The sequence below is a fragment of the Neovison vison genome, chromosome 2, assembly GCF_020171115.1.
Source record: "Neovison vison isolate M4711 chromosome 2, ASM_NN_V1, whole genome shotgun sequence".
Taxonomy (NCBI): domain Eukaryota; kingdom Metazoa; phylum Chordata; class Mammalia; order Carnivora; family Mustelidae; genus Neogale; species Neogale vison.
Genome location: NC_058092.1, coordinates 95,995,831 through 96,010,878, shown reverse-complemented (window position 1 = coordinate 96,010,878; position 15,048 = coordinate 95,995,831). Strand labels below are relative to the sequence as shown.

The following is a 15,048-nucleotide window of genomic DNA, read 5'->3' as shown; positions in this document are numbered from 1 at the left end:
TTGTTACAATGGTTAAATGAAATATGTGTCTGGTCCAAGGTCAATATGTGGAAGTTGTGGATATAAGCATATCTTCTGTAGATCTTCTAGTTTCCCTCTAATAATTTCTTTCTATAAAGAAATATTAGAGCATGCATGTGAAATTAGAAACTCTTTGGGTTTGTGCATAGCTCAAAGGCTTCAAGGTAGATTCATGACAAAGTTCCAGTAACTTCCTTCGTGCCTGCTACAACTTTATGTAGGGAGTCATTTTGTAAACTGGCTTCTTTCACCACATGCTTCTAGAAGGCTACAATCTAGAAATTAGTAAAGGATATATAAAAAGCATTAAGTGTTTCATTTCCTTGATTAAAACAAATTAATGGCTCCTTATTGCTTAAGGAATAAAGTCCATGTTACTTAACATGGCATACGAGGTCCACCTCACCATCAAGTCATGTCAGTATAGCCACCTACTACTGTGCTCCAAGAGTTTGATCCAGATGCTTCATGGTGTGCTTCATCAGTATGAGGCTTAATAATAAATAGTTTGATGGAACAAAAGTTAAATACTGTGGAAAAATTTATAAGATGTGGGTCAGGGGGGAGGGAGCCAAGATAGTGGAGAATAGGGGACCCTGTTTCAACCAGTCCCCTGAATTGGGCTGGATAGCTACCAGACCATTCTGAACACCCATGAAATCAGCCTGAGATGTAAGAAGATATATCAGGTTCTATACCAACAGAATACCTCCGGTGGCTGGTTTTGAGGTATGAAGTGGGGAGCAGATTCTGCAGACAGATATCAGAAGATAAATGGAAGGAGGAAGGAGCCACCATAAGCACCGGCACCAGGAAGGTGAGATAACACAGGAGCTCAAAAGCATCCCACGCTGCACCTCAGGCACAGACTTGCAGACTGATAGCCGTGGGGAAAGGTCTTAAGGGAAGTCCCCCAAACTGAAACCTAGAGCTATGGGGGCATGCATGTGAACTGGCGGTTGCTGGCAGTTTTAGAAGCATAAAGGGCAGAGACGTGCCTGGACCTGTAAGTGAGGGCTAAGAGTGCTGCTATGGGGCGCACAACCCAGGAGGCTGTGGTTTTCAGAAGCACAGACAAAAGTGGAGTCAGTGTGGTCTGGAGGACTTTCTGGAGAATGGACTGTGATCTCTCTGTTCTGAGACAGAGGCTGGATACAGTCACTTCTGCTCTGACTCTCTAAAAAGACACAGAGAGCCACCAGGGAAAGCCACCAGAGAACCGAAGCCCCCCAAACCAGTTTTCACTGAGTCCATCCCCCCCCTACCCCACAGGGGGCAAGGCAACTCTGACCAAATAAGGGTTGCCTGAGTAACAGCATGACAGGCCCCTCCCCTAGAAGTCAGAACAAGAGGTTGACAACCCTAAGGTCCCTATAAAACAGGTGCATCTTGCTTGGGCTGTGGTCAATAGTTTGGAATCTGTACATTCCCTCAACCACATCTCACCAGAATGACTAGGAGGAGGAACCCCCAACACAGGAAAACTTCAGAGACTGTGACCTCTTCCACAGATCTAATGGATATGCATATAAGCAAGAAGTCAGAAATAGACTTCAGGGTAACAGTTATGCAGACAGTAGTTAGGTTGAAGAAAACCATTAATGGCAAATTGATTCTTTAAGGGCAGAAGTGAGAGCTGATCTGGCAGAACTTAAAATCAGTGAGATCCAGTCTAATCTAGATACTCTGACAGCTAGAGTAAGAGACAGAAGAATGAATTAGTGATCTAGAAGACAAATTGATAGAAAATAAGGATCAGGAGGAGGCCTGGAACAAACAGCTTAGAGACAGAATTAGAGACATAAATGATGCCATGAAATGTTCCAATGTCAGAATTACTGGAATCCGTGAGGGGGTACAGAGAGGGAGAGAGAGAGAGAGAGAGAGAGAGAACCAGAAGATATATTTAAGCAAATCCTAGCTGAGAACTTCCCTAATCTGGGGGATGAAACAAGTATTTATGTTCTAGAGGCAGAGAGAATACCTCCAAGATCAAGAAGAGCAGACTGACCCCCAGGCAAGTAATAATGAAACTCATGAATCTTAAAGCCAGGGAAAACATCTTAAGGGCAACTGGGGGAAGAGATTCCTTATGTACAGAGGGAGGAACATCAGAATAACATCAGACCTGTCCACAGAAACCTGGCAAGCCAGAAAGGGCTGGCAAGACATATTCAGAGTACTAAATGAGAAGAACATGCAGCCAAGAATAAAGGGCTTCCAAGACCAGCAAAAGCTGAAAGAAAATGTCACCACTAAGAAATATTAAGGGGGGTTCTATAAAATGAGAAAGACCCAGAGTGATATAGAAAAAGAAATATACAGAGACAATCTGTAGAAACAAGGACCTCACAGGCAGCACGATGACCATAAAATCATATCTTTTAATAGTCACTCTCAATGTGAATGACCTAAATATTCCCACAAAATAGCACAGGGTTGCAGATTGGATAAAAAGACAGAAGCCATCCATATGCTGTCTATAAGAAACTCATTTCGAACTTAGAGATACATCCAGGCTGAAAGTGAAGGGATACAGAACCATCTTTCATGCCAATGGACTGCAAAAGAAGGCTGGGGTAGCAATTTTCATGTCAGAAAAAATAAATTTTAAGCTAAAGGCTGTAGTCAGAGATACAGAAGGGCACCATATCATTCTTAAAGGATATATCCAACAAGAAGATCTAACAATTCCAAGTATCTATGCCCCCAACATGGGAGCAGACAACTTCATAAGCCAACAGTTATCAAAATAAAGTGACATACTGATAATAATACGTTAATTGTAGGGGAAGTTAACACTCTACTCTCAGCAATAGGCAGATCATCTAATCAGAAAATCAACAATGAATCAAGAGCTTTGAATGACACACTGCACCACATGGACCTCAGAGATATATACAGAACATTCTACCCTAGAACAACGGAATGCTCATTCTTCTCAAGGGCAAATGGAACTTTCCCAGAATAGACCACATACTGGGTCACAAATTGGGTCTCAACCAATATAAAAAGCCTGAGATTATTCCCCGCATATTCTCAGACCACAGTACTTTAAAACTGCAACTCAATCACAAGAAAAAGTTTGGAAGAAACTCAGACTCTGGGAAACTGAAGACCATCCTGCTCAAGAGTGTTTGGGTCAACCAGGAAATCAAAGAATATCTTAAACAATTCATGGAAACCAATAAGAACAAAAACACATCAGTCCAAAAACCTATGGGATATAGCAAAGGTGAAATACATAGCCATCCAAGACACACTCACTCAAAAAAAAAAAAAAAGTAAAAGAAAAATTCTGAATACACAAACTCTCTTTACACCTTGAAGAACTAGGGAATCAACAATAAATTAAGCCTAACCCATGCACAAGAAGGTAAATAATTAAGATTAGAGCAGAGACCAATGAATTAGAAACCAAAAATAGAGCAGAACACATCAATGAAACTAGAAGCTGGCTCTCTGAAAGAATTAATAAGATCAATAAACACTGGCTATATTTTTCCAAAAGAAAAGAGAAAGGACCCAAAGTAATAAAATTATGAATGAAAGGGGGAGATATCATGACTAACACCAAGGAAATAGAAACAATCATCAGAAATTATGATCAACAGCTATATGCCAATAAGTTAAGCAACCTAGAAGAAATGGATGAATTCCTGAAAACTATAAACTTCTAAGACTTAAACAAGAAGAAATTGACAACCTAACTAGACCAATAACTAGTAACGAGATTGAAGCAGTGATCAAAAATCTCCCAAAAAACAAGAGTCCAGGACCTGATGGATTCGCTGGGGAATTCTATCAAACATTCAAAGAAGAAATAATACCTATTCTTCTGAAGCTGTTTCAAAAAATAGAAGGAGGGGTACCTGGGTGGCTCAGTGGGTTAAGCCTCTGCCTTTGGCTCAGGTCGTGATCTCACGGTCCTGGGATGGAGCCCCACATGGGGCTCTCTGCTCAGCAGGGAGCCTGCTTCCTCCTCTCTGTCTCTGTCTGTCTCTCTGCATACTTGTGATCTCTATCTGTCAAATAAATAAATTAAATTAAATTTAAAAAATAGAAGGAGAAGGAAAACTTCCAGACTCTTTCTATGAGGCCAGCATTACCTTGATCCCAAAACCGGGCAAAGACCCCCATCAAAGAGGAGAACTTCAGATCAATATCCCTGATGAATATGGATGCCAAGATTCTCAATAAGATACTAGCTAATAGAATCCAACAGTACATTAAAAAGATTATCCAATACAACAAGGTAGAATTTATCCCTGGAATGTGAGGGTGGTTCAACATTTGCAAATCAATCAATCTGATAGAACAAATTATTAAGAGAAAAGAGAAGAACTATATGGTCCTCTCAATTGATGCAGGAAAAACATTTGACAAAATACAGCATCCTTTCCTGATTAAAACTCTTCAGAGTATATGGGTAGAGGAAACATTCCTCTATCCCTATTCATAAAATCCATCTATGAAAAACCCACAGCAAGTATCATTCTGAATGGGGAAAAGCTGAGAGCCTTTCCCTTAAGATCAGGAACATGACTAAGATGCCCACTCTTGGTACTATTGTTCAACATAGTACTAGAAGTCCTAATAACAGTAATCAGACAACAAAAAGACATAAAATGTATTCAAATTGGCAAAGAAGTCAAACTCTCTCTCTTTGCAGATGACATGATATTTTATGTGGAGAACCCAAAAGACTCCACTCCCAAATTATTAGACCTCATACAGCAATTCAGTAATGTGGCAGGATACAAAATCAATGCACAGAAATCAGTTGCTTTCTCATACACTAACAATGAAACTGTAGAAAGAGAAATTAGAGAATTGATTCCATTTATGAGATTTTATTTTATTTATTTGAGAGAGAGAGACAGTGAGAGAGAGCATGAGCGAGGAGAAGGTCAGAATTGATTCCATTTATAATAGCACCAAAAACCATAAGCTACCTTAGAATAAACCTAACCAAAGAGGTCAGATCAAAACCACCTTGAGATACCACCTTACACCAGTTAGAATGGCAAAAATTGACAAGGCAAGAAACAACAAATGTTGGAGAGGATGTGGAGAAATGGGAACCCTCGTACAGTGTTGGTGGGAATGTAAATTGGTGCAGCCACTTTGGAAAACAGTGTGGAGGTTCCTCAAAAAATTAAAAATAGAGCAACTCTATGACCCAACAATTGCACTACTGGGTATTTACCACAAAGATACAGATGTTGTGAAAAGAAGGGACATAAACACCCCAATATTTATAGCAGCAATGTCCACAATAGCTAAACTGTGGAAAGAGCAGAGATGTCCTTCAATAGACAAATGGATAAGGCAGATGTGGTCCATATACACAACGGAATACAACTCAGCCATCAGAAAGGATGAATAACCAATTTTTGCATTAACATGGATGGGACTGGAGGAGATTATGCTGAGAGAAGTAAGTCAAGCAGAGAAAGCCAATTATCATATGGTTTCACTTACTTGTGGAACATCAGGAATAGTGTGGAAGGAAGGTAAAAATAGGAATAGAATAAGGAAGGTAAAAATGAAGGGGGGGAAATCGGAGGTATAGATAATCCATGAAAGGCTGGACTCCGAGAAACAAACTGAAGGTTTTAAGGAAAGGGGGTAGAGATGGGTTGGCCCTGTGACAGGTATTAAGGAGGACACGTATTTCATGGAGCACTAGGTGTTATACGCAAACAATGAAACTTGGAACACGTGACTAACATAACATAATAAAAAAATAATAAGAATAAGAAGTTAAAATATTGTGTATACTAAACACATGCTGCTTTAATGTAGTTTTGTAGAATCAAGAGTATTCCTATTTTAGCATTATAGTCCTTTCCTTTGCAACGGAAGCCTGAGTAGAAAATAATTTCCAGAGCTAAGTGGCATGATGAGGACTGTGCAGACCCAGTGCAGGTCCTTTGGATGGGTCTTGGCTTGTGAAGAGCCATGTTGAGAAGTGCTCTTGTGGCCACACTAGTCACAGTGTTCCATGACACCAACTGCACTTCTGGGTGTCATTGTTCAGGCTTTGCTTCTGCCTCCAGTGGCTTTTCCACTTTCCTTACTTTCTCATCTACCAACCAGGAAGATCCTAACTCAAGTTACCTCTTCTCTGAAGGCTTTTCCATGCCTCCAAAGAACTGTCACTTCCTGTCTCTGCTTGCTTTATGAATACTGTTCTTATCTTTCTCACTCATCCAACACACATTTGGATGCTAGAGTGATCACATCATCTCATAATCAGATTCTGTGTCAGTCATTAGGCAGGATGCTGACCTTGCATAGGAGGAACAGTACTCCCAGAGCTTAGTGCAGAGGTAAGCACAGAGTAGACAATCCATATATGTTGGCTAATTGTGAACTAAGAAATTGAAAATGAAGGTCGGAGTGTCAAGGACCATGAGAATCACATTAGAAGACTACAGAGGATTCTGATGAGAGGAACAGGAAGGAAAAGGAGAAGAACTGGAGAGTCTTCTGCAAATCTCCAAAAGCACATGGACTTTGGAGTCAAAGAACAAATTGTTCCATTGTTCTGGCAGAAGTTGCCAGCACCCATTTTCCAGTAGATGTGGGCACCAGGATCCTTTGTCTCCAGTGCATTTCCCATTTGCTATCACATCCTAATCTTTGGATTCCATCAGCAAAGTCACTAATCACTTCTTAAGTTGACTACAGAGTGGATATTAAAGGCCATAATTCTTGCCAGGAGGAAAAACAAACAGAATCCATAGATGTGTAGGGGCACAGTTTGGTACAAGGCTAAGAAGACCACGTGCCTACAGGTGAAAAGTGCAGGGAGATCAGAGTATAAAAGAGAGACCCAGTCTCACTCTGTGTGTCCTACACATTGGGTGTGCCGCTGTGTCTTGTTGTGTGTGTGGGGGCCACCAAAATCAGCACCATGAAGATCCTGGTCTTGGTCTTGATTTGTCTACACCTCTCAGAGGGTGTGGAAAGGTATGTATGAGGATTCAGCTGCAGATCTTTTGGAAAGGCAATCATATTGTGTCTTGGTACCATTAACTGAAAACCTAGGGAACCATGACTTAAAATGGATGTATGGATGGATAGATGGATGGATGGATGGATAGATGAATGTGGTGTGTGTGTGTGTGTGTGTGTAAGGGTGGATTGGTGTTGTGTTGGCCAAGAAAGAGGGAAACAGGATTCGTGTCCCAAGTTTATAGGAGGGACTTCAGATAAACACAAATTTATTCTGTGAAAACAATGTGTAAGTAGAAAAACCCAAATATATGTTGCAGTGGATTTTCAGAGTACTAAGGAGATTTGAAAACTTCAGACCAGATCATTGAAGGAATTGCTTTAATGGAGACTGTGAAGGTCACACCTTTTGTTTGTCCTAATCTCTGCAGAATCATTCTGAAGAAAGGCAAGTCCATCCGCCAGGTGATGAAAGAGCGGGGTGTACTAGACACAATCCTGAAGAACCACCCAAAGGTCGACCCAGGTGCCAAGTATCTTTACAATAATGATGCTGTTGCTTATGAGCCCTTCACCAATTACCTGAATGTAAGTGAAGGGGGAGGTGGTGTCCATAACCCTTGGCCAAGAACCATTCTTGGATACTTATTTAGACTTCTCATTAGCTCTGATTTTGGACTTTTTACTAAACCTAAGTCTCACCTTCTATGGAAAGTATCTGGGTAAGTTATGAGTTGGTACCCCTTAACACTGCAGTATTCCCTTTCCTTCCTTCATTCCTCGAATTATTGACTCACTCTCTAAAGCTCCATTTATATGGTTATGAGATTCACAGTGACCATACTGAAGTCAATTGAGAGAGCCAAAGGACGTCCTAGTGATGGGCTGCAGGGGAAAGAAGGAAAGCACATGCAAAGCTGCCAGGCAAATCTCCAGTGGCTCCAGATGCCATATATCTTCCCATTTGGAAACATATGCTGGTACTCAAAGCAAGTGTTTGAGTGTTCTCGAGGCTGCAGTGCTGCTCAGGGCATCTCAACACACTGGTGTCCTATGGCCTCTGCTTAGTGAGATGTTACATGAGTGTCAGATTTAGAAGCCACCCTAGGTATCTCCTATTTCAACTTTCACTTTCTGTAGCTGGTGGACGAAGAGGCAGGTATGTGACATAACTGGCCTGAATTCACTTAAAACTTAAACTGTGTCTCAGTGAAGTTCTCTTCTTTTTTTTTTTTTTAAATTTTATTTATTTATTTGACAGAGAGAAATCACAAGTAGGCAGAGAGGCAGGCAGAGAGAGAGAGAGGGAAGCAGGCTCCCTGCTGAGCAGAGAGCCCGATGCGGGACTCGATCCCAGGACTCTGAGATCATGACCTGAGCCGAAGGCAGCGGCTTAACCACTGATCCACCCAGGCGCCCCAGTGAAGTTCTCTTCTTGCTTTCCATGCTACCTCTCATTCTAGACTTCCTGGTGTCTTAGCTCCTGTGTGACCAGAGTGAGGAGAATGGTGGAGAAATATCTAACACTAGACAAGAAAGAAGTGTGTGTGTGTGTGTGTGTGTGTGTGTGTAATGTGGGGAGGGAGGATGGACCTGGAAATGGAGAAAAAGTGATTAGTTCTCCAACTTTGCATGTTCTGGCATAGAATGGTAAATCCATGGAGTTATCATGTGATACAAGTTAGAAAATGGTTTTGGAAGAAGAGATTGGCTTGCCAGACTAATTCTCATCCAGTCAAAGTCTTGAATTTGGGGATGAAAATGGGGAATATTGAGAGAAATATGGCTCTAGATGGGAAAAAGAGCCCATTGGAGGAGAAGCTACTTATACCCCAAGAAAATGATTTTACCAAAATGTGGTTTCTAGTGAGTCAGCTTCTTCCCCATCCTTAGGACAAAATTTGTCTGCTTAATGAGAATGAAAAACTTTTCTTTGCAGTCTTATTACTTTGGAGAAATCAGTATTGGGACACCACCACAAAATTTCCTGGTCCTCTTTGACACAGGCTCCTCCAACCTGTGGGTGCCCTCTACCTACTGCCAGAGCCAGGCCTGCTGTGAGTATACCACCATTATCACCCACCTATGGAGAGGAGCAGAAGGCAGGGCAGAGTCAGGACTGGGCACAATCTCAGCACCCAAGTCCAGAGTTCTTGGTGCATACCCATGATCTCATCCTCCTTAAATTCAGACCATCTGGAAATCTTGACCTTGGTCTACATTTCACCGGTGCTACAGTTCTGGAGAGAGACAGCAGAAATAGACCGAGGCTTCCATTTTTTTCTACATTGTTCCCTTTCCTCAGCTTTCTCCTGTAGGCCCCAATTCCTGGCACTTTGACTTGATCCATCCCTCAGGAAAAGGAAGGGAGGGATGACATCTGTTTCCTACGGGGACAGACTTTTCTGTGGCTACACATTATCTTTAGCAAAAGGATCTGAGACTGAAGCCCAATCCCAGCCTTGGTCTAATGGTCTCAGGCCATCAAGGATAAGTGTCCTCCCACTATTTTGGAAAATGTATTGACCTTAACATTCCATTCTATCCTTGCATAGCCAATCACAACACGTTCAATCCTAGCAGTTCCTCTACCTACAGAAACAACGGGCAAACGTATACACTGTGTTATGGAAGTGGCAGCCTGACTGTGCTCCTGGGATATGACACTGTGAATGTAAGTGCTGTTCTCAATTCTTCTGTGGGTCTGTTCTTTGGATCCCCTTTTTCAGAGCATAAAGCTCTCAGAGAGACCCATGATTACTAAATAGGTACAAATTCCTGGAAACTGATGTATGGAAAGTATGTTAAAGGCCATTTAATCAAAACATTTCTCCCAAGACAGGAATTGCTTCCCCAGCAGTCCTGACTGCAGGGAGCTCTTTACATTGTGCCTCCCCTGACTTTGCTCCCTGGTCTTAAGCTGCCCTCTGCAGCCACATGGAGCACATCTGCTTCCTTCTCCACATGATTTTACTGTAGGTATTTGAAGACCTTCCTTTCACTATTTTCTTTTCTTTACATCAAGCACCCATAGTTCCTATGTCATTTGTGCACATGGATTGTTCAAAATAAAATCAGCCACTGTCTTTTCACTGTCCATGGAAGTGGAAACTCTAACTCTAGAACACAATGGCCTCTGCTTCCCCAACACCCACACTCTTCTTTCCAAGACATATATATGGTTGGGTGATGTTGAATCCCTTCATCTTCCAGACCCCACCCATGGTTGAATTAAGCACGAAAGAGGCCAAATCCCCTAGAAAAGTGTACATTCTATTCCCTGGGCACCCAAGTCTGGGAAGACTTTGTCCACCTGAGTTGTTAATCTTTTCTTTCTGCTTGTCCCAGGTTCAGAACATCGTCATCAAGAACCAGCTATTTGGTCTGAGTGAGGTTGAACCCAGCAACCCCTTCTATTATGCAAACTTTGATGGTATCCTTGGAATGGCCTACCCCAACCTGGCAGTGGGGAATAGCCCAACAGTCATGGAGAGCATGCTTCAGCAAGGCCAGCTCACCCAGCCCATCTTCAGCTTCTACTTCTCTCGGTGAGCACCCTTGCCCTGGGTAGGTCTCAGCAAATGAGGCAATGTAGGAGCTTTCAGCAAGTTAATATCAGACAAGGCCAAGATTTTAACACGTCTTGACACAAGATGTTTATGCATTTCTGAAAATTCATAATTACATTTTTGTGGGAATTTTATTTTAATGCACCAGAGGAGTTTTTTTCCTTAAGAATTCGTTTATTTATTTGAGAGAGAGATAGAGAGACAGAGAAAGGGTATGAGCAGGGAGGAAGAGCAGAGGGAGAGGGAGAAGCAGATCCCTACTGAGCAGGGAAGCCCAATGCAGGGCTGGACCTCATGACCTGAGATCATGACCTGAGCCAAAGATACACACCTAACCCACTGAGCCACCCAGGTGCCCCTGCACTAGAAGAATATTAATTAGGTCACAGCTATAGGATGACCCTTTCCTTAAATGAACTACAGTCCCCTAAGATATAATTAGTAAATGTGGACATTGTTGCATTAGATTTGCATATCTGTAGAGCTTTAGAACAAGCCACATGATTACTTACTAATATAGTAAAATCAAATTTATAATAAAGATAATTACAATAAATAATATTTGTAATAACATCTTTGGCTCTACAAAGAGTACCTGTAGTTATTACTTCACATGACATCTCAAAAATCTTTTCATTAGCCCAATTTTTTCACGGAGGAAATGTAGGCTTAAACAGGTGGTCAATACTGAGCAAGGTTTGATAGGCATGAAGCCATGACTCAAACACAAGTATCTTGGTCACAGATCCAGTACCTTTCCTACTTTACTGGCTTTGAACTTTCATGGATAAGTTTACTTACTGGGCCAGGGTAGGGAACAGAAGAGGCCCAAATCCCCTAACACTGTCTAGTTGCCAACTTGAGCATGACAAAAGCATCCCCTTGCCTGAACACAGGAGATCTCATTCTGTCAGACCATTCTAGGTACCCCCTAAGGTGTTTCTTCTTGTTCTGACTTTGTCTCTAGGAGGGTTTCCCTAGGATGACTTTGTAGTCTCTTTCCAGAGGCATGGTTTCAATTCTGTCTCCTCTTTTATGGACATGGTCTGTGTTTCCAATTCTCTGCTCTTGAGTTTTCCTCTGAGAAGTCTCCTCTCCCTTGTGCCTTGAACCTAGTGCAGTCTAAAGAGCAGACTAGAAGACAAGACCTCTAGACCTGTGGTTCCTGTGGGTCTGAAGAGAGGGATGTTGAGAGGGGAGGAAGGAGATGCCTGATCATGTGTATTGTGGGAATTCATGCTTCTCTCCCTTTCTCCCCAGCCAACCAACCTATGAGTATGGTGGAGAGCTCATTCTGGGAGGTTCAAACTCCCAATTTTATTCTGGTGAGATCGTCTGGGCTCCAGTCACTCGGGAATTGTACTGGCAGGTTGCCATTGATGAGTAAGTACAGGGGAAAATTCCTATGGATTATGTACACCTCTAGGATATTCCTCCAGTGTGGGAATATTTCCTGTTCTTGCATTGGTACACACTTCTGAAAGAATCAGCAAACCCTCAGGCTGATTGTTCCTGGAGCTCAGTAGACTCTGGCATCTAGCTCTTGAATGAGCTTTCTGACTTATCACTGAGCCTTATCATGTCAGCAGGTTGGTTATTCGTTGGCTTCTGTGAATCCATGTCTTTGTTCCTGGAAGCTTCATTGTCCCAAATAGCTCAATCTTTTTTTCTTTTTCTTTTTTTTTTTAAGATTTTATTTATTTGACAGAGAGAGGTCACAAGTAGGCAGAGAGGCAGGCAGAGAGAGAGGAGGAAGCAGGCTCCCTGCTGAGCAGAGAGCCCGATGTGGGACTCGATCCCAGGACCCTGAGATCATGACCTGAGCCGAAGGCAGCGGCTCAACCCACTGAGCCACCCAGGCGCCCCCCAAATAGCTCAATCTTTAACAAATCCTTCATCAGTAAAAATAACAGCTATCACTGATGTTTTCTATGTGCCAGATACTGTGCTAAATATTTTATATGTATTATTGTATGTATATTCCACCAAACACTGTAAAGTGCTCAGTAGTGTATTTCATTGTGCAGATAAAGAAATCAAGGCTCAGAGATTCAGTAACTATACCAAAGTCACACATTTCACAAATTTCTAAATTCTAGTCTAAGTGTATCTTCTCCCAGAGCTCAGGACCATGAACCAGTTACTTTTACACTCCAAGCCTTCAGGAAATCTCCATCACCACCAATTAAAGATACACTTCTTTGGCCTTTATTCAAGACCATATGACCACTTATCAGTTGACATTGCACATGATTGTGGCAGAGGAACTTGATTCTCTTCTACTGGTGTTTTCCTCAGGTTTCTCGTCGGTAACCAAGCCACTGGCTTGTGCTCCCAGGGCTGCCAGGCCATTGTGGACACAGGGACCTATGTGCTAGCTGTTCCCCAGCAGTTCATAGGCTCCTTCCTCAAGGAAACTGGAGCTCAGGAGGCTCAGAATGGTGATGTGAGTAACCAGAAGCCAAGGGTTTCTCTGTACATCCACACAGCCTCAGCACAAGAGGAGGTGTTTTGTGGGGGGAACTGAGCCCTGGTGGGTCAGATCAGGTGGGGACACAGCATGACCTTTCAGTCAAGGAGGGGTAAGGGAGGGGGGAAATACCAACCCCAACTGTGAGTATGGGCTGAATGGTTGTCAGGAGGGGTGGCTGTTCCATTGCAAGCCCTAGGAACACATCTCACCTTGGTGTGGCCACTGTCATTTGACTGTACACAACAGAGTCAGGCATATTGTACTTCTCCAGTCCACTTGGGTTTCCTTCTTCCCTAGGAATACTCCTTTGGCTTTTACTCTGAGCAGCCTCCTGTGCCCAAACCTGTTCCCTTAAACGTGCTTCTGTAGTTTCCTCTTCCTGCATGCAAGAGTCTAGTTAATCAGACAAAATCTTGGTCCTCAGGGTGTGTGTATGTGTGTGTGTGATTTGAGCACATGGATAGGTGCACACTAGTGTGGATATGAATTGTGTGAGAGCGTGTTTCACACTGAATGTGCCCAGGCTTCTTCTCTGTAAGTGGGACTTCCTGGCAATAGAAATCTGTGTTCTGAAATGAGCCTGACTCCTTATGGCCATATCAATACAACCAAAATCTCAGAGCTGATATGTGTCCAAGGAGGCCCAGGAAAGCAAAAGCTTCTGGTCAGTGTTGTACCTGGGAATCAGGCTTTACCTTCCATGCTCTCAACCGACCTCTGCTGGAAGGTCAGGAAAAGAGTCTCACAGGGAATGGGAGACTCGGGGCCCTTTGTCTGGGCCCCCAGCCCCCTGGCACTCTACAGCTCTGCTTCCACTCTGTCTCAGTTTGTGGTCGACTGCAACTCCATACAGAGCTTGCCCACCATTACCTTCGTCATCAGTGGGACTCCATTACCTCTGCCTCCCTCTGCCTATGTCCTCAACGTACGTATGCACCCCAGGCTCCAGGGAAACGGGATTGGATGGGTCCAAACAGCTGTTCCATGTCCCAGCTCACATCTGAGCACCTATGGGGATCCACCAGTGGCAGGGCTGAGGGTGAACAAGAAGCCAGAGACCCCACAGGTGTTGTGGAATATAGGGTGGGATGTACCTGTGGGAAAAGGCCCCTCATGCACCTGATTATATCCTCATGTCCTTTGTCTCTGCAGAACAATGGCTACTGCACCCTTGGGATTGAGGCCACTTATCTGCCCTCCCCCACTGGGCAGCCCCTGTGGACTCTGGGAGATGTCTTCCTCAAGGAATATTACACTATCTACGACATGGGGAACAACAGAATGGGTTTTGCCCTCTCTAAGTAGAACAGCAAGAGGCAGCTGTCTCCTCCTTCCCAGCAAGACTCTGGGATTGCCTTGTTGGTTCTCTGGGCTGACAGCAGCATTTTAGACTAGTCTGATCCCTCTGTGTACTAGAATCTTACTTCCTGCAACTAATAAATCAAGAATCTCCAAACAGTCTTTGCTGTTCATCCTAAATGTCTTTCTTGTGTTCTGCTTGAGTAGTTTATTCTAAGTTCATTAGCAACAGTTCTTTGGGGGATCTGTGAATTGACCAATGGGCAAAAACACAGAGCTGAGGTCTCTGAGTGAAGACCCACAGCACAGACTTTAAGGACACAGTAGCACCTACATGAGGTATTCTGGTGGAGGTGACCAGTCCTCCCAGCATGCTCTCTTCTAACACATTCTTCTCTCCATTCTTAAAAGTTAGAGAAGAAAAAGAAACCTTCGAGAATGTTCCAAACGGGTGCTCAGAGGCCAGGTCTGATCAGACAACACAGTGGGTTTTTTGGACATTGTTTTGTTTCTAGTTTTGTAGGTTAGCAAAATAATTTTAATGCATGTTGGGATTATCTTATGTTTTCACAGACCCATTCCTCCCTACTCACTATGGGTGCTCTCAGCATGCTTACATATGACTTTATCTGCCTGGGCCTGAAAGCTTTTGAGTTTTGAAACCCAATCTCATTTTATAGTGGAAGAAAGTGAGGTGTGGATGGGTAATCATACAGTTAGTGT

General features: G+C 43.0%; 1 protein-coding gene across 1 annotated transcript; it reads left to right on the top strand.

Annotated features, from left to right (window-relative positions):
* Positions 1 to 6,943: 6,943 nt before the first annotated feature.
* On the top strand, positions 6,944 to 14,331 carry LOC122898799 (pepsin B-like). The gene is made up of 9 exons (XM_044236480.1): positions 6,944 to 6,999; positions 7,416 to 7,572; positions 8,924 to 9,041; positions 9,540 to 9,658; positions 10,333 to 10,532; positions 11,814 to 11,936; positions 12,852 to 12,999; positions 13,853 to 13,951; positions 14,179 to 14,331. Exons 1-9 carry the CDS (start codon positions 6,944 to 6,946, stop codon positions 14,329 to 14,331), a joined length of 1,173 nt encoding a protein of 390 aa, XP_044092415.1.
* Positions 14,332 to 15,048: the final 717 nt, after the last annotated feature.

Bases quoted from the DNA above. Each gene is read 5' to 3' on its own strand.
- LOC122898799 (XM_044236480.1), top strand. From the start codon at position 6,944: ATGAAGATCCTGGTCTTGGTCTTGATTTGTCTACACCTCTCAGAGGGT. The intron at 10,533-11,813 runs GTGAGCACCCTT...CTTTCTCCCCAG, and splicing joins TTCAGCTTCTACTTCTCTCG to CCAACCAACCTATGAGTATG. The intron at 13,000-13,852 runs GTGAGTAACCAG...ACTCTGTCTCAG, and splicing joins AGGAGGCTCAGAATGGTGAT to TTTGTGGTCGACTGCAACTC.